Source organism: Sapajus apella, unplaced genomic scaffold, assembly GCF_009761245.1.
Source record: "Sapajus apella isolate SASKATOON/1434 unplaced genomic scaffold, GSC_monkey_1.0 scaffold133, whole genome shotgun sequence".
Lineage (NCBI taxonomy): Eukaryota > Metazoa > Chordata > Mammalia > Primates > Cebidae > Sapajus > Sapajus apella.
In genome coordinates, this window is record NW_022437073.1 from 381750 (window position 1) to 406244 (window position 24495).

The 24495-nt window shown below is 41.8% G+C and overlaps 1 protein-coding gene across 5 annotated transcripts in view; it reads left to right on the top strand.

Moving 5' to 3' along the window:
* The first annotated feature begins 21134 nt into the window (after window positions 1-21134).
* The window catches only part of SLC35A3 (solute carrier family 35 member A3), a 69321-nt gene continuing 65960 nt past the window's right edge, over window positions 21135-24495 (top strand). For 2 of the 5 annotated variants that reach the window (XM_032262961.1, XM_032262963.1), the window contains exon 1: window positions 21135-22189. Coding sequence is in view for 3 of the 5 variants with exons in the window: in XM_032262959.1 (XP_032118850.1) it covers window positions 22666-22683 (18 nt within the window). In the remaining 2 variants the exon portion in view is untranslated. Of the gene's footprint in view, window positions 22190-22250; window positions 22684-24495 lie in introns of those variants that run through there. The other 3 variants (XM_032262959.1, XM_032262962.1, XM_032262960.1) reach the window with 3 other exon arrangements.

The following is a 24495-nucleotide window of genomic DNA, read 5'->3' on the forward strand; positions in this document are numbered from 1 at the left end:
TAATCCCAGCACTTTGGGAGGCCGAGCTGGGAGGATCATCTGAGGTTGGGAGTTCAAGACCAGCCCGACCAACATGGAGAAACCCCACCTCTACTAAAAAATACAAAATTAGCCGGGTGTGGTGGGGCATGCCTATAATCCCAGCTACTTGGGAGACTGAGGCAGGAGAATCACTTGAACCCAGGAGGCGGAGGTTGCAGTGAGTCAAGATCATGCCATTGCACTCCAGTCTGGGCAACAAAAGCAAAACTCAGTCTCAAAGAAAAAAAAAAAAAGCAAGAAAGAAATTCATACATGGTCTGCTATAGTGATGAGTCATTGAATCCTTCAAGATTTATAGGAAGCCACTGGTCTTTAGCTCACACAACCTCTTAAAATTCCAAAGAAAAAGACCAAGCAGTGCCTGAAAGGATCTAACTGGTCAAGTTTTAGTTCTTGGTGATGCTGAGTCACACAGAAGGGAGAAAATCTGGAAAACTTTGTTTAGAGGGTTGTGGCCAGATATTGAAGAACACTGGAAGAATTGAGCATTGGGTAATTGTTGGTAATTTGTGCAAGGTAACAAGATCCAGTCCAAATTACAGGTGTGTACTCAAACTGGTTTTTCCACAAAAAGTATATAAAGTATGAGGGAAGGAAGGTAGTTAAGCCTCTTCCAGAGAACACAGAGTTTGCATATCCATCAATTACCTACAATTTACAGGAAGTGCAAATAACTCAAAGGCAGTGAACAGGGCCAGAGTCTGATAACACTATTGCAACTCAGGCTATAGTGCTATATTTTTCCATTGAAACAGAAAATACCTCCCCAATCACTCCCCTTTTAATCAAAGATGATCTTGAAGATTATCCTTGAACATAAAATATAGTCTCATTAGATTTGACCTGATTATTTACATACGTGCTACAAAAACTGTAATGTACCAGAGTCCTTCTTAAATTTGCTTTGCTGAAAGTGTAATAAGATATGTCACATTAAACTTTTAAACACTTTTTGAGCTAGGAAACCAAGCCAAGAACTCACCATCAGGTTTTACCTACAATACCTAAAACTTTGGGTGAATTCCTCACTTCTCAAAGTCCATAAAATATCTTAATGTTTCCAGTCCTGCCAGGAAATGACAGTCTTTGCTCACTCTGTAAGACAGATAAGAGTCCAGTTTTCCTAGGTATGCTTTGTAAGCATTAGTGCCATAAAATTAACCATAGTTCCTTAAAAGTGTCAGGTCATATCAGATTTAGTGATCATTCTCAAATATGACATTTCAAGGAAGGCATTTGTTGCATAACCAATGTTTGCAATTAAATACTGTTAACAAGGAAGATGGACTCAATGAAATTGTACAAATAACTATATTGCATTGAAAATAAAAATAGTAAGGCCAGATGCGGTGGCTCACACCTGTAATCCCAGCACTTTGGGAGGCTGAGATGGGCAGATCACTTGAGACCAGAGTTCAAGACCAGCCTGGCCAACATGGCAAAGCCCCATCTCTACTAAAAATAAAAAATTAGCCAGGTGTGGTGGCACATACCTGTAATCCCAACTACTTGGGAAGCTGAGGCATGAGAATCACTTGAACCTGGGAGGTGAAGGTTGCAATGGGCTAAAGTGGTGCCGCCACACTCTAGCCTGGGTGAGAAGGTGAGGCTCTGTCTCCGAAAAAGAAAAAAAACAAATCAGTGAGAGTTTTGAAATACTAGAGAAGTCAGGCAAAGAGAAAAACATAAATATTTCATTTCTATTTACAAAGCATAATTTAATCAATTATTATGAGTGACAGATAGCTTACAAGGAAAGAGAAAGTTGTTCCTTATGTTCAGAAAATATAACATTAAACATCAACAATATTCCATCTAGTCCTATGTAATTCTTGTTCCACTCAATCTTGAGTTGGCAGTCTCAGAAATCTATCTGCTTCTGAACCACAGTTCTGGAAATTCTGACTCAGTCCTCTGGTATAACTTCAAAATTGTTTCTGTAATGCCATCTGAACAGCATGTGCCCAAGAGTACCTGGACGCAGGGCTCCTTTTTCATAGGGCTCTGAAACAATCCATCTTTGTTGACTCGCTCTGGGCATGGCTGATTGCAAGTGCCTCACAGAAGCATCAGAGTAAAACAAAAAACTGTCTAGAGATGACAAAAGACCTTTCCTTTTTCCCCCTTCTATTTCCATCCCTTCCTTTTCCCTCCTTCCCTTCCCTTCCTTTCCCCTCCCCTCCCCTTCTGCCCTCCCCTTCTCTTCCTTTCCTTTCTTCCACAGGGTCTTATTCTGTCACCCAGGCTGGAGTGCAGTGACACAATCTCAGCTCACTGCAACCTCCACCTCCTGAGCTCAAGTGATCCTCCTAACTCAGCCTTCTGAGTAGCTGGGACTACTGGTGCATGCCACCAAGCCGGCTAATTTTTATTTTCTGTAGAAAGGAGGTCTCCATATTTCCCAGGCTGGTCTGGAACTCCTGGTCTAAAGCAACCCACCTACCTTGGCCTTCAAAAGTGCTGAGATTACAAGTGTGAGCCACTGTGCCCGGCTGATGACAAAAGGCTTTAAATGGCTAGTAATAGTTATTACTAACAACTTTCCAAAGTAAAAGATCTGATGAGAGTTTATTATAAGAATAATGCAGGGCCGGGCGCAGTGGCTCAAGCCTATAATCCCAGCACTTTGGGAGGCCGAGGCAGGTGGATCACGAGGTCAAGAGATCGAGACCATCCTGGTCAACATGGTGAAACCCCGTCTCTACTAAAAATACAAAAAATTAGCTGGGCATGGTGGCGCGTGCCTGTAATCCCAGCTACTCAGGAGGCTGAGGCAGGAGAATTGCCTGAACCCAGGAGGCGGAGGTTGCGGTGAGCCGAGATCGCGCCATTGCGCTCCAGCCTGGGTAACAAGAGCGAAACTCCGTCTCAAAAAAAAAAAAAAAAAAAAAAAAAAAAAAAAGAATAATGCAATTGGCAAAGACATGTTTCCATGGCATGCACAATGAAATGTCAACCCAAAAATATTTTAGACAAAATATCTATAAACATAGTGATTAATCCGATTTTCAAAGAAGAGTAGATAATACATCTATATTTTGAAAATAAGCACATGTAATTTTTACAGAGGAATAAATATAATAATCCTTAGACACAATATACCATGGATATACTAAATATATAGTTAGACTACACCAAGAATATATCAAGTTTATCAAGAGCCTCAGAAAATCTCAAGTAGATCTTAAACATCTGAACTTGATAAATCTTTACAGGTTAAAGATATTAAACCCCAGTTGAAAACCTCTAGACAAGAGGATGCTAGACTCAAATTAAAGTTGCAACTAACTTAACATTTAAAAAAAAAACTTCAAATTATGACCAGTGTTATTATACGTTTTTTTTTTTGTCTAATATCTTGGCAGAACAGCACTGATACTTGATAAGTGGAAACATAAAATGAATGGTGAGGACATTAGCAAATCTCTATGAAATTCTTATATAGCACACAATTTCTTTCTTTTTTTTTTTTTTTGAGACAGATTCTCATTGTGTCGCCAGGTGCCAGGCTGGAGTGCAGTGACACGATCTCGGCTCACTGCAACCTCCTCCTCCTGGGTTCAAGCGATTATCTTGCCTCAGCCTCCCGAGTAGCTGGGACTACAGGCACGTGCCACCACGCCCGGCTAATTTTTGTATTTTTTAGCAGAGACAGGGTTTCAACATGGTCTCGATCTCTTGACCTTGTGATCTGCCCGCCTCGGCCTCCAAAAGTGCTGGTATAGTACACAAGTTCTGAAGTATTTATGTTAATAGCATTTTACTCATACAGATTTATCATCTCTTCTGATTTAATGTCCTCACCATTCATCAAATTTTTCCCAAGGAACTCATCAATGGTAACAAATTAAATAAACTTATTTGTTTCTAGCACCTCCCTTTTTATAAGATGAAAAACAAATTCCTTGTGATTTTTCAGAGGCCTTTGGAAAATCAGTTTTAGGTGCAAAATATATCATTTAGGACTTTATGTTGGAAAGGCAAAATATCAAAAGGTGTCAAGAGATTTGAACAATTGATTAAATAGGATCGTGGGTTACTGGGAAATAACACTTGGCTACCTATTTAACCAAATGACTGCAAAATAACATTAAAGAATTTTAAAGGTGGGGCACAGTGGCTCACACCTGTAATCCCTACACTTTGGGAGGCCGAGGCAAAAGGATCACCTGAGGCCAGGAGTTTGAGACCAGCGTGGGCAATATAGCAAGGCCCCACCTCTACAAAATTTTTTTATAAATTAGATGGGCTTGGTTGTACACACCTGTAGTCCCAGCTACTTGAGATGCTGAGGCAGGAGGATGGCTTAAAGTCCAGGAATCTGAGGTTGCAGTGAACTATGGTTGTATCACTGCACTCTGGCCTGGGCAACAGAGAGACCCTATCTCTAAAAAAATAAAATAAAATTGGCCAGCCCAGTGGTTTATGCCTGTAATGCCAGGATGTTGGGAGGCCAAGGCGGGCAGATTAAGAGATCAGGAGATCAAGACCATCCTGACCAACATGGTGAAACCCTATTTCTACTAAAAAAATTAAAATAGAAATAAATAGCTGTGTATGGTGGCATGCGCCTGTAATCCCAGCTACTTGGAAGGCTGAGGCATGAGAATCACTTGAATCTGGGGGGTGGGGGTTGCAGTGAGCTGAGATTGCACCACTGCACCCCAGCCTGGCAACAGAGCAAGAATCTGTCTCAAAAATAAAATAAAATAGGGTTTGCCCCTACATTGCCACAATAAACTTTAATCAAGAAAGATGGCCGATTAGCAGCAGCTCAGATTTGCAGCTCCCAGTGAAGGCGCGGGGAGTGAGTGGACGCCAGACTTCCAGACGAATTTTTGTTACCCATAGACCAGGAGATTCCCAGCGGAGGGGCCCCACGAGTCGCCAGTGTGACTCTTTTGGCCAGCGGGGCTGTTTTGCCGGCGTCCTGGCATGACGGTTCTCAGTGCGGAGTATGCGGGACTGGGTGCCCTTTTAGTTGGCGTTTGGAGCTCCAGGAAGGCAGAGTTGCCCATTCAGTTAATTGAAAATGGGACTGAAGCGGGGAGCCAGTCTGGGAGATTCCTGGGCAGAAAAGCACCACCAATCTCAGTGCCACTGTTTCAGCCGGCAACCACAAGGGAAACTGCATAGATCTCAGTGCCTTTTCAGTGGGTGACTGGGACACCTGGGAGAAAATCGATCGTTTGATTAGGAAAAGAAGAAAAGGGGGCTCCGAGGCAGGGAGCCAGGTGATCGGGCTTGGCTGGTCCCACCCCCACAAAAAACAGCAATTGGAAACGATGAGGGTTGAGAGTGTCACAGCAAGCACAGCTGAACACGGGAAGGTCCAGCTCTGTGGGAGGGGGCGTCTGCCGAAGTAAAACAAAGAAACAGAAATAACATAATCACCAACAAGCTGGACATCCACTCAGAGACCCAATCTGAAAGTCAGCAATTACAAAGATGACAGGTGGATAAATCCACAAAGATGGGAAGAAACCAGAGCAAAAAGGTTGAAAACATCCGAAATCAGAATGCCTCTCCTCCTTCAGGGGATCGCAGCTCCTCATCAGCAAGGCAACAAGGCCTGATGGAGAATGAGTGTGATGAATTGTCAGAATCAGGCTTCAGAAGGTGGATAATAAGAAACTTCCGTGAGCTAAAAGAACATGTTCTAACCCAATGCAAAGAAACTAAGAACCTTGAAAAAAGTTTGATGAAATGCTAATGAGAATAGGCAATTTAGAGAGGAATATATGTGAATTAATGGAGCTGAAAAACACAATACAAGAACTTCACGAAGTATGCACAAGTTTTAACAGTTGAATTGACCAAGCAGAAGAAAGAATATCAGAGGTCGAAGACCAACTCAATGAAATAAAATGAGAAGACAAGATTAGAGATAAAAGGGTAAAAAGGAATGAGCAAAGTCTTCAAGAAATGTGGGACTATGTGAAAAGACCTAATCTATGTTTGATAGGTGTACCTGAATGTGATGAAGAGAATGAAGCCAAGCTGGAAAATATTCTTCAGGATATTATTCAGGAAAACTTTCACAACCTAGCAAGGCAGGACAATATTCAACTCCAGATAATACAGAGAACACCACAAAGATATTCCTCATGAAGAGCAACCCCAAGCCACATAATCATCAGATTCACCAGGGTTGAAATGAAGGAGAAAATGCTAAGGGCACCTGGAGAGAAAGGTCAGGTTACTCACAAAGGGAAGCCTATCAGACTCACAGCAGATCTCTCAGCAGAAACCCTACAAGCCAGAAGAGAGTGGGGGCCAATATTCAACATCCTTAAAGAAAAGGACTTTCTATCCAGAATTTCATATCCAGCCAAACTAAGCTTCATAAGTGAAGGAAAAATAAAATCTTTTGTGAATAAGCAAGTACTCAGAGATTTCATCACCACCAGGCCTGCTTTACAAGAGCTTCTGAAAGAAGCACTACACATAGAAAGGAACAACCAGTATCAGCCATTCCAAAAATATACCAAAAGGTAAAGAGCATCAACATAATGAAGAATCTACATCAACTAGTGGGCAAAACAGCCAGCTAGCATTAAATGGCAGTATTAAACTCACATATATTAATATTAATCCTAAATTTAAATCAACTAAATGCCCCAATCAAAAGACACAGACAGGCAAATTGGATAAAAAGCCAAAACCCATTGGTATGCTGCGTCCAGACCCATCTCACATGCAAGGATACGCAAAGACTCAAAACAAAGGGTGGAGGAAGATTTACCAACCAAATGGAGAGCAAAAAATAAAATAAAAATAAAAAGCATGAGTTGCAATTCTTGCCTCTGATAAAATAGACTTTAAGGCAACAAAGATCAAAAGAGGCAAAAAAGGACATTACATAATGGTAAAAGGATCAATGCAACAAGAAGAGCTAATGATCCTAAATATATACGCACCCAATACAGGAGCACCCAGATAGATAAGGCAAGTTCTTAATGACTTATAAAGAGACTTAGACTCCCACACGATAATAGTGGGAGACTTTAACATCACATTGTCAATATTAGACAGATCAACGAGACAGAAAATTAACAAGGATATCCAGGACTTGAAGTCAGACCTGGAACAAGTAAACTTAATAAACATTTACAGATCTCTCCACCTCAAATCCACAAAACATACATTCTTCTCAATACCACATCACACCTACTCTAAAAGTGACTGCATAATTGGAAGTAAATCACTCCTCAGTAATTGCATAGCATTTCACAGGTTTAAATGAAATATTGGTTGCCTGCTTGTTTGTTATTTTATTCCTTCCCGTCTCCATTGTTAAGCACAATTATTGGCATAAAAGAGGTTTTTAATACTCATTTTTAGACTGCATTCTAGCCTGGGCAATAAAGCGAGACTCCCGTTCTCTCTCCCTCTTTCTCTTCCTGTTTCTTTCTCTCTTTCATTCTTTTCTTTCTTTCTCTCTTTCTTTTTCTTTCTTCCTTTTTTTAAAAAATAAAATAAATAAATAAAATAAAATAAAATAAAAATTTAAAGTATACATAGATGATAACACAATTGAAAAGGACCTTGGTTCTTCTTTCGTAAGTGTGCAGACTTTTTGTTCTCTTAAATAACAAGGACATGATAAACCCAACATAAAGCACAGGAAATTATTTTTATAAAACACAGATTCTTTGTCCTATAGATTACTCAGAAGGTAAGAAAAATCTCTTAAAACTGAAACAGGGTAGGGACTTCCTTCAGGCCAAAGACCGTTTAAAGCCTGAAAGCCAAGTTACAAGTCAAATCTCCCAACCGGACTGAGAACCTGTCTTCTTATTTGGTGTGAGTTCCTCTGATCGATCCCCACCCTTTATCTATTTTACATTTACCCTTTCCTAATTGGTTTTCTCCACTGACATGCCCACCTTTGAGTGGTGTCTTCGCTTTAACCTTTTTTGCATACTCACAAACCAATCAGCACACACTCCCTTTTCTGAGCCCATAAAAAGCCTAGGACCCAGCCACACTGGAAGAGAAAAACCACCTGACTGTGGGGGTAGAGGACCACCCCCCAGCCCCTGTGTCCCCTCTCTGCTGAGAGCTGTTCCATGGCTCTGTCACCCAGGTCAGAGTGTAGTGGCGCAATCTTGGCTTACTCCAACCTCAGCATCCCAAGTTCAAGTGATGCTTCAGCCACCAGAGTAGCTGGGATTCCAGGCACTTACCACCATTCCCACCTAATTTCTGTATTTTTAGTAGAGATGGGGTTTCACCATGTTGGCCAGGCTGGTCTCAAACTCCTGGCCTCAAGTGATCCACCCACCTCAGCCTCCCAAAGTGCTGGTATTACAGGCCTGAGCCACTGTACATGGCCACTGTGCATGATCTGCTCTTGGTATCTAATAATTTTGCCTTTTCCTAGGTGTCATGTAATAGAATCATACAGTGTTCCATTGTACAGATGTATCATAGTTTGTTTGTTCATTCACCCACTGAAAAACATTTCACTTGTTTCCAAGTTTCAGCAACTATGAATAATGTTGCTATAATCGTTCATGCACAGGATTTGTGTGAACATAAGTTTACAGCTCTCTTAAGTAAACACCTATAAGCCAAATTGCCGGGTCATTTAAGTGTATGTTTAACTTTATAAGAAACTGAAAAACTTCCAAAAAAAAAAAAAAAAGAAAAACTTCCAGAGTAGACGTGTGATATTGTATAATAATGTATGATAAGTTATTTTGCTTCCTTGGTAGCACTTGGTATTGTCAGTTTTTTGTTTGGCCATTCTAATAGGTATGTAAGAGCATGTTACTGTGATTTTTAATTTGCATTTCCCTAATGACTAATGACATTGACCATCTTTTCCCATGTTTACTTGTCATCTGTATCTTCTTTGGGGAGGTATCTGTTTAAAACCTTTGCCTATTATTTTTTATTAATTTATTTATTTAGAGACAGGGTCTCACTGTTGCCCAGGCTGGAGTGCAGTGACACAATCATGGCTCACTGCAGCCTCAACCTCCTGGGCTCAAGTGATCCTGCAACTTCGGCCTTCTAACTAACTGAGACCACAAAGGCAAACTACCATGTCCGGCAAATTTTTTATTTTATGTAGAGCTGGGGGCCTGATTATGTGGCTAAGGCTGTCCTGAAACTCCTGGCCTCAAGTGACCTTCCTGACCTGGCCAACTGCTGGGATTACAGGTATGAGCTAGAGCTCTCAGCTTCAGTTTTTAAAATTGGGTTGTTTTCTTATTTATGAGTTTTGAGAATTCCATATACATCCTTTATGTATGCCCTTTGTCAGATAAATGATTTTCAAATATAATATCAAAATATTATCTATCTTCAAAACTAGAAGTCAGTGTAGCTTGTATTTTCATTCTCTTAACAGAGTCTTTGGCAGAAAAAAATTTTTTAAATTTTGATGAAGTCCAATTTAAAAACATTTTTCTTTTATGAGTTGTGTTTTTGGTGTCATATCTAAGAACAGTTTGCCTAATTGGAGGTCACAAAGCTTTCCTCTTATGTTTTCTTCTCGAAGTTTACTAGGGTTTTTTTTTTTTTTTTGCTGTTGTTTGCTTTATAGTTAATACTATGATTAATTTTTTAGTTAATTTTTGTATAAAGTATAAGGTGGAGATAAAGGTTCATTTTTTTCCATTTAGATGTTCAATTGACACAATTTGTTTAAGAAAAAAAAAAGGCTGGGGCCTATTTATGGCTGGGTAGGGTGGCTCATACCTGTAATCCCAGCACTTTAGGAGGGCAAGGTGGGTGAATCACTTAAGGTTAGGAATTCAAGAACAGCGTGGCCAACATGGTGAAACACCATTTCTATTAAAAAAAAAAATACAAAAATTATCCAGGCATGGTGGCACACACCTATAGTCCCAGCTACTCAGGAGGCTGAGGCAGGAGAATCTCTTGAACCCAGGAGATGGAGATTGCAGTGAGCCAAGATCACGCCACTGCACTTCAGCCTGCATGACTGAGCCAGATTTTGTCTCAAAAAAAAGCATATTTCTTCCCTTAAATTGACTTTGCACCTTTGTCAAAAATCAGTAGACTAGTTTTTATATGTGTCCAGGTCTATTTCTGGACTCTCTATTCTGCTCCATTGATCACCTGTATGCTTTTGCTAATACCACACTGTCTTGATTGCTGAGGCTTTATAATGATTTGTTTTGTTTTGTTTCTTTTGAGATGGGGTCACACTCTGCCTCCCAGGCTGGAGTGCAGTGGCATGAAATTATCTTGGCTCACTGCAACCTCTGCCTCCCAGGTTCAAGCAGTTCTCCCACCTCAGCCTACCAACTAGCTGGGATTACAAATGTGTGCCACCATGCTAATTTTTGTATTTTAGTAGAGCTGGGGTTCCACCATGTTGACCTGGCTGGTCTCGGACTCCTGGCTTCAGAAGATCCACGTGCCTTGGCCTCCCAAAGTGCTGAGATTATAGGCATGAGCTACCTTGCCCGGCCTATAATGATTCTTAAAATTGAGTAGTGTGGGTAAAGGTTCCTCCCAGCGTCACATGGCCATCGCCACGGTGAAGCTGAGCAAAGAGGGCAAGCAGAGGCTGCAGCAGCTCTTCAAGGGGGGCCAGTTTGCCATCCGGTGGGGCTTTATCCCTCTTGTGATTTACCTGGGATTTAAGAGAGATGCAGATCCTAGAATGCCTGAACCAACTGTCTTGAACCTACTTTGGGAATAAAGGATTATTTGGTCTTCTGGATTTGGAAGCAATTAGCAGGCAGAATGGAAGATGTGTGCTCTGGCTCAGATAAGAGGTAGGACATTGTTCAGTTGCCAGTTGGATGGAACAAGTCTCTTCACAGATGAATCTGTAGCAGAGTGGAACTTGTATTACCTTATGATAGAATGTATCAGATTAAATGCTTTTAACAGTGTTAAAAAAAAAATTGAGCAGTGTGTGTCCTCTAACCTTGTTCTTCTAATTTTTTTTTTTTTTTTTTGCACTAGCTTCATTCTCCTTTCCTTCTCCTACTCCAATGATATGAATGTTAGACTATTTGGTATCACCCTACAGTTCCCTGAGGCTCTGCTCAATTTTTTTTTTTCAAATTTTTTTGTGTTTCAGATTGGATACTTTTTTATTACTCTTCAGGTTTATAGATCCTTTCCTCTTTTCCATTCTGCTCTCAAGCTATTATTGAGTCTAGGTCTGATAATTCCAACATCTGAGTCATCTTGGGCTGAAATTTGCTGCTTTTTCCATCATGAGTTGCTGCAATTTTTGTTTTTGTTTCTGTTGTTTTTTTCCATTGTTGAGCAATTTTGTATTGTATCCTGGATGTTCTTATTATTATTATGTTATGAGACTCTAAGTCCTGTTAAAATCCTCTGAGGAGTGTTGGATTTTTTTCTTTGTTTTGATTTAGCAGATAGTTGTCTCAGTTACGTTCAAGCCAGTCTAGCCTGCCTTCTATGGATCGTGGTTCTAACGTAATTTCAGTTTTCAAGCTTTTGCAGAATATTTCTTTTTTTTTTTTTTTTTTTTTTTGAGACAGAGTTTCACTCTTGTTACCCAGGCTGGAGTGCAATGGCGCGATCTCGGCTCACCGCAACCTCCGCCTCCCGGGTTCAGGCAATTCTCCTGCCTCAGCCTCCCAAGCAGCTGGGACTACAGGCATGCGCCACCATGCCCAGCTAATGTTTTGTATTTTTAGTAGAGACGGGGTTTCATCATGTTGACCAGGATGGTCTCGATCTCTTGACCTCGTGATCCACCTGCCTCGGCCTCCCAAAGTGCTGGGATTACAGGCTTGAGCCACCGCGCCCGGCCTGCAGAATATTTCAATCTGTTCTATATGTGTTTCCCTCAGGGGCTAAATGGGACCTGAGTGGTGGTGGTCTACACCACACATGAGTGTTCAAAGCCTTTGGTCTTGAAGTAGTTTAGGATATGCCACCTTAAAATGTGCCACTTCGGTATATTGATTACTTTGAGGTGAAGACATTTAAGAAACAACAAATGCAGAGAGAAGCTTTCTCTGAACTCCCTGTATCTGACCAAAGACAGATATTCCTAAAGGAACTCAATTGTCATCAATCCCCTTCCCAGGAGATTCAGCAGAAATGATGGACTCATCATAGGAGAGCAAACTAGACACCATCCCCAGACAAACTTTGTCAGAAACTATCCTATCTCCCATCTGTTCTTCCAAGGGCCCATCATTCATCTTTATATTTTATTATTATTTTTTGAGACAGGGTTTCACTCTCAGACTGGAGTGCAATGACATGATCTCAGCTCACTGCAGCCTCTGCCTCCTTCCACCTCAGCCTCCCAAGTAGCTGGGACTACAGGTGCTCGCCACCACACCCAGCTAATTTTTTAATTTTTTGTAGAAACAGAGTTTCGCCATGTTGCCCAAGCTAGTCTCAAATTCATGAACTGAAGTGACCTACCCGCCTTGGCCTCCCGAAGTGCTGGGATTATAGGCGTGAGCCACACCCGGCACATTCATCTTTCCTAAAAATCATTCTATCTCCCCAAAATGTCTACATCTCTTCTGGCCTTTCCCTTATGATGCTGATATATAAGCTTCCAAATCTCACTGCTTTCTGGGTATTCCCTTTTTTTCCCCCGTGATGTTTCCATGCACATAATAAATTAACATACCTTTTCTCCTGTTAATCACCTGTTGTCAGTTTGTATCATAGACCCAGCTATTGATCCTAGGTGGGTGAAGGGAAAGTCTTTCCTTCCCCTATAGTCTTCTATTTCAGATAAATTTTTCACACGAACACCTTGGGGGTGATCCTAAGACATCAACCCTCTTTGAGGTTCTCCTCTCCAAAATCGCCATAATATTCTCTGGCTCCCAGAGCTCCTTCTCCTCGTTCTCTGGCCCAAATGCCTGGTTTTTAGTCTTCTGGTGCTGTCAGACACCTCCCATAACTGGATCCATCTCTGCTATGATCTGAATGTGTCCCCCCAAAATTCATATGTTAGAACTTATTCCCCAATTACTATGAGAAGTAGGGTCTTTAGGAAGTGATTAGAAGACAGAGCCCTCATGAATGGGATTAATGCCCTGGAGGCTTGAGAGAGTCCGTTTGCCCCTTCCACCATGTGAGGACACAGAAGACACCACCTATGAGGAACAGGCCCTTACCAGACACTGAATCAGCTGGTGCCTTGATCTTGTACTTCCTAGCCTCCAGAGCTCTGAGCTGTAGGTTTCTGTTGTTTATAAATTCCGCAGTCTGGCTGGGTCATGTGGCTCATGCAAGTAATCCTAGCACTTTGGGAGGCTGAGGTGAGTGGATCACCTAAGGTCAGGAGTTCAAGACAAGCCTGGCCAACATGGTGAAAACTCATCTCTACTAAAAATACAAAAAATTAGTGGGGTGTGGTGATGCATACCTGTAATCCCAGCTACTGGGGAGGCTGAGGCAGAAGAATCACTTGAACCTGGGAGGCAGAGGTTGCATTGAGCTGAGATCGTGCCATTGCACTCCAGCCTGGACAACAAGAATGAACCTCTGCCTCAAAAAAATAAAATAAAAATAAATAAATTCCCCAGTCTAAGGTAATTGGTTATAGCATCCAAAGTGGACTAAGACAGTCTCCAAGGCAAATCAGCAAGGTCAGCAGCTGATACAGTCACCGCTCATAGGGAGAATGCAGCTTTAGAGCTGGAGCCCTACAGAGCCAATAGAGGAAAACAGAAACAGAGTAGTTCCTCATTTGTCAAAGGGGCCTCTTTCCAGTTTTCTTATTAAGATAGAGATATTCTCTTGCTGTTCCTTTTGCAATGTTGCAGAATTTTTCTTGCCTTGAGATAGTAGAGGGAAATATATATGAAACTACCATTTTGTTGGTGTTTCTCTGAGTTTTAATTTCTTACCCAGTTTGTCTTCTATTATTTTCTTTATTACCTTTATTATGTATTTTACTAATCTCAGTTATTTGTTTCATGTATTCTTTCCAGAATTTTTGTTGTATTCTTTGGGAAAAATAGCACGGAATATGTTTATGCCATCTTTTTTTTTTTTTTTTTTTTTTTTTTTTGAGGCAGGGTCTCACTCTGTCATCCTGCTGGAGCTCAAGTGATTCTCCCACCTCAGCCTCCCCAATAACTGAAACTATAGCCATGTACCACCATGCCTGGCTAATTTTTGTATTTTTTGTAGAGATGAGGGTTCACCATGTTGCCCAGGCTGGTCTTGACTCCTGGGATCAAGTGATCTGCCCAACTTAGCCTCCCAAAGTTCTGGGATTATGGGCATGAGCCACCTCAGCTGGCTTGTTTTATATATTTTAGGGAAGTAGAAGTTACAGACTAAGTCATAAATCAATATATGGAGGTTATACATTGCTTTGGCCTAAAAAGGCAGAATATCTTGAAGTGAGAGCTTACAGGTCATAGGTGTCTTCAGAGATTCTTTAATTTGCAATTGATTAAAGGAGTAGAGCTTTGTCTAAAATTTGGGACCAGGTGCAGTGGCTCATACATGTAATCCCAGTGCTGTGGGAGGCTGAGGTGGGAGGATTGATTGAGCCTAAGAGTATGAGACCAGCCTGGCCAATACAGCAAGATCCCGTTTTTATTCTAAAATAAATAAATAAAACAAAATGGTACAGCTGTTTTGAAAAACAGTTTGACAGCTCCTCAAAGATTAGATGTACTAAATGGGAATAATTAAAAGGACAGCCCAGGCGGGGCAGCTCATGCCTGTAATCCCAGCACTTTGTTAGGCCAAGGCTGGCAGATCATTTGAGGCCTGGAGTTCAAGACCAACCTGGACAACACAACGAAGCCCTGTCTCTACAAAAAATGCAAAAATTAGCCAGGCATGCTTGTGAGTGCCTGTTGTCCCAGCTACTTGGGAAACTGAAGTGGGAGGATCAATTGAGCACAGGGGGTCAAGGCTGTAGTGAGCCATGACTCTGCCACTGACTCCAGTCTGGGCAACAGTGAAAGACCCTATCTCAAAAAACATAAACAAAAAATTAAGAAGAAGATAAAAAGAAAACAATTCTTAAAAAGAATTAGGCTGGTGTGGTGGCTCACATATGTGATCCCAGCACTTTGAGAGGCTGAGGTAGAAGGATCGCTTGAGCCCAAAGATTCAAGGCCAGCCTGGGCAACACTGTGAGACCCCATCTCTATTTTTTTTAATTAAAAAAATTTTTTTTTTTTTTTTGGTAAGAGAGTCTTTCTCTGTCACCTAGGCTGGAGTGCAGTGGCATGATCTTGGCTCATTGTAGCCTTCATCTCCTGGGCTCAAGTGATGTTCCCTCCTCACACTTCCAAGTAGTTGGAACTGCAGGTGCACACCACTATGCCTGGCTAATTTTTTTGGTATTTTTTGTTGTAGAGACAGGGTTTCACTATGTTGCCCAGGCTTGTCTTGAACTCCTAATCTGCCCGCCTGGGCCTCCCAAAGTGCTAGGATTACAGGTATTAGCCATCTTGCCTAGTCTCCAGTTTTTAAATATTAAAAATTTTTTTAAAGGCCAGGAGTTTGAGACTAGCCTGGGCAATATTGGGAGATCTTATTGCTACTGAAAAAAAAAATTTAACATAATATTGCCATATAAGTCAGCATTCCTTTCCTTCTTACATACCTGGAGGAACTGAAAACAAGGGCTTGGCTGGGCACGGTGGCTATTGCCTGTAATCCCAGCATTTTGGGAGGCCAAGGAGAGAGTATCACTTGAGGTCAGGAGGTTGAAACCAGTATGGCCAATATGGTGAAACCCAGTCTCTACTAAAAATACAAAAATTAGCCAGGTGTAGGGGTGCAGCCACTGTAGTCCTGGCTACTAGGGAGGCTGATGCAGGAGAATCACCTGAACCCAGGAGGCAGAGGTTGCACTGAGCTGAGATTGCGTCACTCCACTCCAGCCTGGGAGACAAGGTGAAAAAACAAAAACAAAAACAAGGACTTAAACAGATAAGATACTTGTACATAAATGTTCATAGCAGCATTATTCATAACACCCAACTCAAATGTCTACTGATGGATGAAGGGATAAATAAAATGTAGTATATCCGTAAAATGGAATATTGTTCAGCCAGAAGAAGGAATAAGTTCTCATACAGATTACAATATGGATGAACCTTGAAAACATGGTGCTAAATGAAAGAAGCTAAATAGAAAAGGCCAAATGTTGTATGATAACACATATGAAATATCTAGAATAGGCAAATTCTTAGATCACAGAAAGTGTATTAGAGGGAAGAGACATGGCACGTCATTGGGAAAAAGTAAAATAGCTGACACTGCTCAGTGGCAACACATTGTGAAGTCTTACTACCCTGGGTGTAGGTAATAGTAAATATTTCTTGAAGTAGTTGCTAATTCTGCCCTATAGAAGGGGGTTCCCAATTCACTGTTCTTTATGTCCCTTGACTTGACCTTCTGGGAGAGAGTCCTTCCTTTATTATGTTTTCTAGTTATATCTGAAAAGGGTATTGGAGAATATGTACTCTTTGGAGGCTAATCAGTGTTCTTAGCTCATTTCCTGTGTATAGAGAGCTGTAGGCCAAAGAGACATGTTAAATTTTGTCCAGGTTCTTGGCTCCTTTGGCAATACAATTATCTTATAAACATTACTGGTTTCTTATCTCTTAGATTCCAGTCAGCCTCCTTTGCCAATAGCCGTACCGCTGTTCTTTCCTTGACATATCTCCATTTATCTATCTATTTAATTCCAGGTACCTTGAGCTTATCAAGCTTGGCGGGAGACCAACACCTTTATTCCCTGTTTTCTAAGCCATTTCACCCAATTGAAAGGACTTATTGGGTGATATCTCAATCTATTTAGAGATTTTAAAGATAGGTGTGACAGGGATAGGCTTGATTTGATTCTTGACTAAGGGCATAGTTTGAATAGCCTTTTAAAAACTATTATTAAAGGCTTCCATTAGAAAAGTATTTGTTATTGTCAACTCTGCCAGTTCCTGAATTTCTATGTTCTCTTTATTCCTTTCCATTCCTGCTTACAAAATAGTCAATTATTTTTTGGGTATTTCTCTTTCATGTATCTTTCAAATACATTCAACATTAACCTACACATGCTATTAACATTTTGTTTTCTAGTATCTTCTGCTGGAGCTATAAACTTACTATGTTCATTATTTAACTTTTAAGTAATTGCAGGTCACAGTTTTGTCAACTATTCCATAGCACACCATGGGTTATCATTCTTCCAGCTGCTAAAATCAGTTTGCTTGCCCCCATCACTGGACGCCCTAAGTCAAAGTCACAAAAGTCATGCTTTTGTTAAAATACACCCGTCTCTGGCCATCAGTTTTTGTGTTAATCAGTATATGCTAGGTTTTGTCAAAAACATTTTCTTTCAACTCCCAAGTGCTTGGAAATTGGCAAAATCTTAGTGGGACCTCAAATGAAGAAGCTGAGGCAAAATTAATGTAAGTAGAGAGTTTATTTGGGCCAAGCTTGAGGACTGCAACTCAGGCAGATTCAAGTTGCCTTGAATATATAATCTGATTAGCAGAAGTTACAAATGGATTTTTAAAAGAAGAGTCAGTTCCTGACTTGTTTGCCAAGAATTTACATTAAAATAACACAAACTATTGATTGGCTATACATTGATGTTGTTGTTTTGTTGTTTTGCATCATAAATTCTAGGAACACAAAGATCATGGGTAAGGTAGCTAGTCAGGATAAAATGACTTTGAACAATTGCCTCCAAGCATGGATGTAGAGTGGGAGTTGGGGGATAGAAGGCAAGAATGACCAAAGTCCTATGCTCTTGTCTCTTTGGGCCTGTATACCTCCCAAAGTTCAGACTGCCCTGAACTTTTTTTTTTCTTCTCTCATTTGTAATATAAAAAAATAAAAATGTATTTCTTGTTCATGCTGTATGTCTACTGCAGGTTATACATCTCCTAATTCTAGGATACAGTCTAATCATGAAGCAGTCATGATGCTGCACACTGCCAGATTCAAAAGCAGAGAGAAAGAGAATTCTAAACAGTCACAAATTGGCAATTCAATGCGCTGGCCCTGAGGGAATTGGCCAGAACTAGACATGTGGTCTCACTCAACCACAAGAGAGCCTGAGGGTGCAACCTACTTTAAAAAGTGCCCTGCAGGCTGAAAGTGGGAAATGGTGAACAGCACAATCCAATTGCATATGAACCTCACAATCAAATGTATACTAGGACTGGTAAATAGAGGCCCAACTTTACTAGAGTTGTAGCCCCCATTCCTAGATTTAAGAGGTCCCCTTAACATCACAAGTGCATACTATACATACTGTGCACCTTTCTTCTAGACTTCCACAAAGGAAGCTGTGGTGATTTTATCAGGTAGCTGTGCTAGATACAGGGGAATCCCCAAGGCGTTAACTCATATTTAACCCTGACTCTGAGATAAAAGCAATTATAGTGATAATTGAAGCTTTGATCAACAAGCCCCACAGGGCAGCAATCATGCAGGGTAGTTTCTCCAATTTCTGAATGTACAGAGGGAGGAGAGGGCCTCACTTCCATGAAATCTCCTCCTGGGCCCCTGACTCAAAGAGTAAGTGTACTATAGGAAAAGCCAGCCAGAAGCCACTGAAATACCCCTCCTCAGAAATGAAAAGTAAGTTTCATTTCAAACCTATTAGATTCATGTTCTAGAGAATATTAAACTCTACAGATCCATCTCAAAACCAAAGGATCATATTCATATTGACAGTTGAGCTCTTCTAATGGAAGTAACCTCATTCAACTCTTCTTAGAAGTAAATGATGGACAAGTAGATAATCTTTGGCAATCCCTTCCAGTTTTGTTTATACATAGTGTTCCCCCGCCCCAACCCAAGAACTAACAAGAAAAATCCAGATTGAATTACTGTGATTTGGCAGCTTGAAACAACAAACTGGTTTTTCCTGCTCCTAAGCTGTAAATAGTTTTGAAAACTATGGTGGCATAGGAACAAAATATTTGGTAAGTGACACCTGGTAACCTGAGGTTTAATTATCTAAGCATTGAATTTTTTTTCAATATTTTAACCATTTTGAGCAGCAATTCTTTGAAAATGTGTATCACCGTAGTCCCTACCCTCTTTCTTTCTTGTTTGTTGTCTTTATTTTCTCCTGGGTTTTCTAACAACCTCTGACCTTTATCCATTAAAGTCTTCCAGCTTGGCACTGTCTGAAGATATTGATCTAGAGAATGTCACTTTGTGTGCATAATGCTTGCAGTGTCAACTGCACCAAACATAATTTGATCTGGTCTTAATTTCTCTGGGACACCATAGGAAACCTGTTATTGTACAATATCATAATGCATTCATGCCACATTTGGCAAATAAAATTACAAGACATCCAGTTAAATTAGAATTTCTGATAATCAATGAATTTTTTAAAGTATAACCCAAATACTCCATACTTCATTGTTTATTTGAAATTTTAAGTTAACAAGGCTTCGGTATTTTATCTGACAATTCTAATTAGGTACCACTGAGGTACATAGTCCTGTACCTGGCTAAAGGCCCTGGCTGCCTTTACACTGATAATCTTGTTCTCATTTGTCTGTCTTCAGGGTGCCAAAATTTCACCTGTAAGATCTGCCATGATATAGAAGCCAAAGCTAGACCCCTGGGCTAGTGCCCCAGATTGCTTTTAGTCTCTCTTTCTTCATGTTCATCTCTTTTCTTTACTAATACTTCTTATCTCTATTGCTGCTTTTACTGTCTGCCAACTTTCTCTTCTGTCTCATTTTTTCTTGGCAGTTAAGTGTAATGTTTTAAAATATGGACTTTAAAGGAAGACAAATAAGGATTAAAATCCCAGCTTATTTTTCAGTAGATGTGGGAACTTCAGCAAGTTATCTGCCTGTAAACCTCAGTTTTTCTTTCTGTAAAATACAGGTACTAATGCTTACTTTATAAGCCTGTTGTGAGAGTAAAATGAGAAAATATACGCAAAACAGTCAAGGGTAATAGGATTGTTCTCATCAAAAGAGCTGCAGACCTTGGGTACTGACTTGAATTGTTGGGTGTCCAGACTTGTAGTTCAGGCTCAGCTGACATTCTTGCCCTGGTGAGCTTTTGTAGCTTCCTCTTTGCCCTCTGAAGTTTGGCTGAATAATCAACTGACAAAAGTTAGATTCATAAGACAAGAGGCAGGCTGGGCACAGTGGCTCACAGCTGTAATCCCAATACTCTGGGAGGTTGAGGCAGGAAGATCACTGGAGCTCAGGAGTTTGAGACGAGCTTGAACAAAATAGTGGGAACCCATATCTACAAAAAAGTAAAAAAAATATCAGCAAGGTATGGTGGCATATGCCTATATTCCCAGCTACTTAGGAGGTTGAGGCTGGAGGATCACTTAAGCCTTGGAGGTCAAGGCTACGGTGAGCCATGAAAAGGATTGAATGCCACTGCATTCCTTCTTTGTTGACAGAATGAGACCCTATCTCAAAAAAGTAAAATAAAAAGAAAAAAGAGAAAAGGCATAGAAATTTATTAGTGTGCATGAGAAATCACAGAGTGATTTCCCTTAACCCCCATGTAGTGCAGAAGGGTATATATCATCTTTAGAAAGAATGAGAGCTCCAAGCATGGCCAAAAATAGATTATGGTGGTAAATTAGGTTATAGCGGCAAAACAAGTTACCTGAGGGAAAGAAGTGGAGGCCTGACTAGCAAAGGTGGGTAGCAGCCCTCAGAGCAAATAGATGGTACAAGTTTCTTTCACACCTTTAAAGGTGTCAGAATCTCAGTTAATCTTTGCTAGATCTGGACAAGGAAGGGCCTCAGAGAAAGCCTGGCTACATTAACGCAGATTCTCTGCAGATGCAAATATGCCCTGCAAGAGACAGTTTTGCAGGGCTACTGGGCTACATTTTTTTGTTTTGTTTTGTTTGAGACAGGGTCGTCTTGCTCTATCATCCAGGCTGGAGCATAGTAACACCATCATGGCTTAATGCACCTTGAACTTCTGGGATCAAGCAATCGTCCCACTTCAGCCTCCCTCCTGAGTAGCTAGAACTAAAGGCATGTGCCATCACGACTGGCACATGTTAAAATTTTTATTTTTGTAGTGATGGGGTCTCTCACTATGTTGCTCAGTCTGGTTGCAATCTCCTGGGCTCAAGCAATCTGTCAGCCTCAGTTTCCCACTCTAACACATTTATTTTTCTACCATCTCGCTTTTTTTCTAAGCATGTCTCTCTTGGAAATAGTTTAATCCTTTGCAATATAAAGCAACATAGGCTTAATTTGTAGCAGCCCCAAGTTAACAAAAAAGAGATAATCCGGTTCTCGTATTTGATAATCCAGCCGAACCTGGAGTACTGCTTTCAGCCGCTTCACCACCTGAATGGGCTGCGGTGGTTAGAGGGTTTCCAACACAGCTATTGGAAGGCCTTTAAAGGTAATGCTGTGTGATCCATGCAGCCAGGAAGGGGTTGGCCCCTCAAAACTCTGAAATCCTCTGGCCCAGCTTTCTTTGTCCTCTCCCTGTTGATGGCACTAGGCCCAGTGGTGGTACGGCTTTGGGTTTCCCTCGGTCTCAAGGTCTCAGTCAGGGTGGAAGAAGTGGAAAAACAGGTCTTTTTCCAGACCACTTGTTGGTTGGCAGCCTTTGCCATAGCTAATCTGGTTTATTTTCAGGTCAGGGACAGTCGCTTTTAGGAGCAGATTCGTTGGCTTTCAAAATCCATCTCTCCGTTCCTCTCAGCGTTCTTTGTCCCAAAGGACTTTGCCCTTCCTTTCGCTGCGGAGACCTTGGCACCCTCTGCAAACAGACAGTCCCGCAGAGGCCCGTGACGAGTGTCGCTCCGTCTGTCTCGCGCCCTCAGGAGGGGGTCTAGCAGAAAGCAGTGCCCCACGCGTTCATGCGAGGGTGAAGCAGGAACCAGGGGCTGACAGCTGAGCAGCCCAGGTGCGTCGCCTTAGGGACGGAGCTGGCAAGTGCCGTGCCGGGGCTGCCATAGCCGAGCCGGGAACGGTATTTGCCCGAGTCGAGGCGGAAGCCGGAGCAATTAGGGGACGGGACCGCGGGAACCCGGAAACGCCTGGGTTGCACAGAGCTGGCGGCTGCTACAGCTAAGCCAACGGGAGCCGGCGGCGCTGCGGGTCAGCGGTCGCGTTGGACCCAGCGGGCTCGGCAGTCTGGGGCCTCCGGCGGAGCTGAACCGCGGCTCCCGGTGGTGGGCTCAGCCGGCGGAGCTGCGCGGGAGGTGAGTTCTCAGCGCACCTGGGGAGGGTCGGGAGCCGGGAGGCCAGCGGCAGCGGGGCGGCTTGGGCTGCTCCCGGAGGTTGGAGGAAAAGGAGGAGGAGGCTTGCGAGAGGGCAGATGTGAACTCTCTAGGGGTGAAGGGGACAGTGTCGAAGACCTGTAATACAGTGCTAGCTAAGTGGAAGTGGGAACAGATGAGGTGACACGTTGTAACTCCTTTGATGACGTGCGGAATGTGCTGGGTGGAGGAGGAAAAAAGGCCTAAGGAGAGGGGTGTGTCAAGCGAATGAAGACGGCAGTGTGTGCCTCAGCGCCTGGAGCGTGCGGAGCGAGTGACTTGTGGGCCGAGCTGGGGTCAGTCGGGGATGTTCCTCCAGTGAGCATCCCTTGAGCTCCCACTCGGTGTTGCGCCCTGTGGTAGGCACGGATCCACCCGACCAGCACCTGGAGTTCGAGAAGCCGCAGGAACTTAAAGAAATGGAAAGGCTGCCCTTGGTAAGGCTAGTAAGAACACAAGGACTGTTTGAGGTGGGGTGAGATTCTCATCAGAACAGACGTCTGGGTGTGTTGCTTTATAGAAGAAGACTGGATCTTTTATTATGTTCTCTTAAATGCAGTATTTGAAAATTTAAGTCTTTTCGTTTTTGAAATCAACATTGGGCTTTGGTAGTTAAAGATGAAATTTGGTGCAGTTTCTTACTTGGTGTTCTTATTCACTTTCACTGGTAAACTCAGGCTGTTTCGAGGGAATGGTTTGTAAACTTCCATTTCTGATGCTAGCTTTCCTTCCAACTGTTGATTCTCTCTTCAGCATCTCAAATTTAGTTCTTCCCTTTTTCATTCTCACTACCTCTCTGCTAAATATGCTCGTCTTTCTTCTTCTTACTTGCACTATAGCAATAACTTCCAAACTGGACTTGTCCTCAGTTTTCCAAACTGGACTTGCCCTCACTTGCCTCCATATTACTTTTAAAGCCAAAGATCTTATGCCTTCTTTTTTTGGTTATTCTTTCCTCAGAAATACGCTGTGACTCTCGACCGGCTTCAGAATAAAAGTAAATTTTTTAGGGAGGCGTTTAATACATTTTATATTGCTTAGGGAGGCTTCAAATTTTTCCTTCAAAATTTGAGTCTGTCCATGGCTCCAGTAAAATCGATATGATCCTTTAATTTTTTCTTTTTTTCTTTTTGCAGAAGCTTGAAACTGGATTCTTTTATTCTTTTAAACAAATATTACTTTATTCCACATATCCCATTTTTTAGCCAAACTGAAGTTGTTAATTAGACGTCCAATTTCTGAACATGCTATACGCCTATCTGCCTTGGTCTTTGCTTTTATCCTTTCTTCCTCCAAAGAAGAAACAAAGAAGGCCTTCCTTGCTGTCTTTGTAGAAATTCTACTTGCTCTTAAATGCCACCTCTTATGCAGCTTTCTGAAATCTGCCATGAATCTAGTTCATTCTCTTTTCCTTTCCTTTTCCTTTTCTTTCTTTTTTTGAAACAGAGCTTTGCTCTTGTTGCCTAGGCTGGAGTGCAATGGCACAATGTCAGCTCACTGCAACCTTCTCCCAGGTTCAAGCGATTCTCCTGCCTCAGCCTTCTGAAGTAGCGGGGATTACAGGTGCCCACCACCATGCCCAGCAAAATTTTTTGTATTTTTAGTTGAGAAGGGGTTTCACCATGTTGACCAGGCTGGTCTTGAACTCCTGATCTCAAGTGATCCATCTGCCTCTATGTCCCAAAATGCTGAAGTTACAGGCATGGGCCACCATGCCCAGCCCATTCTTTCTTTCATGTGTGCTAGGCTTTATAACTCTTATAATGCTTGTTAAATTTGCATTGTACTATGGTTATTTCAGAGTTTTATTATCCCTACCTAAGGAAAGCATTTGTATTTATTACTTTTTAAATTTCTTTTTGAGATGGAGTGTTGCTCTATCACTCAGGCCGGAGTGCAGTGGCGCAATCTGCACTCACTGCAACCTCCACCTCCGGGGTTCAAGAGGTTTTCCTGCCTCAGCCTCCCCAGTAGCTGGGACTACAGGTACGCACCACCACACCAGGCTAATTTTGGTATTTTTAGTGGAGATGGGGTTTTGCTATGTAGACCAGCCTGCTTTCGAACTCCTGGCCTCAAGTGATCCACCGGCCTCGCCTCCTGAAGTACTGGGATTGCAGGCGTGAGCCACTGCTCCCAGCCTGTATTTACTACATTTTTAAAGCACTTTAGTACATGAAGACATCATGATATATTAGACTCTTAAATATTTGTTACCTTAATCACGTAATGAAACAGTCTCTTATTGT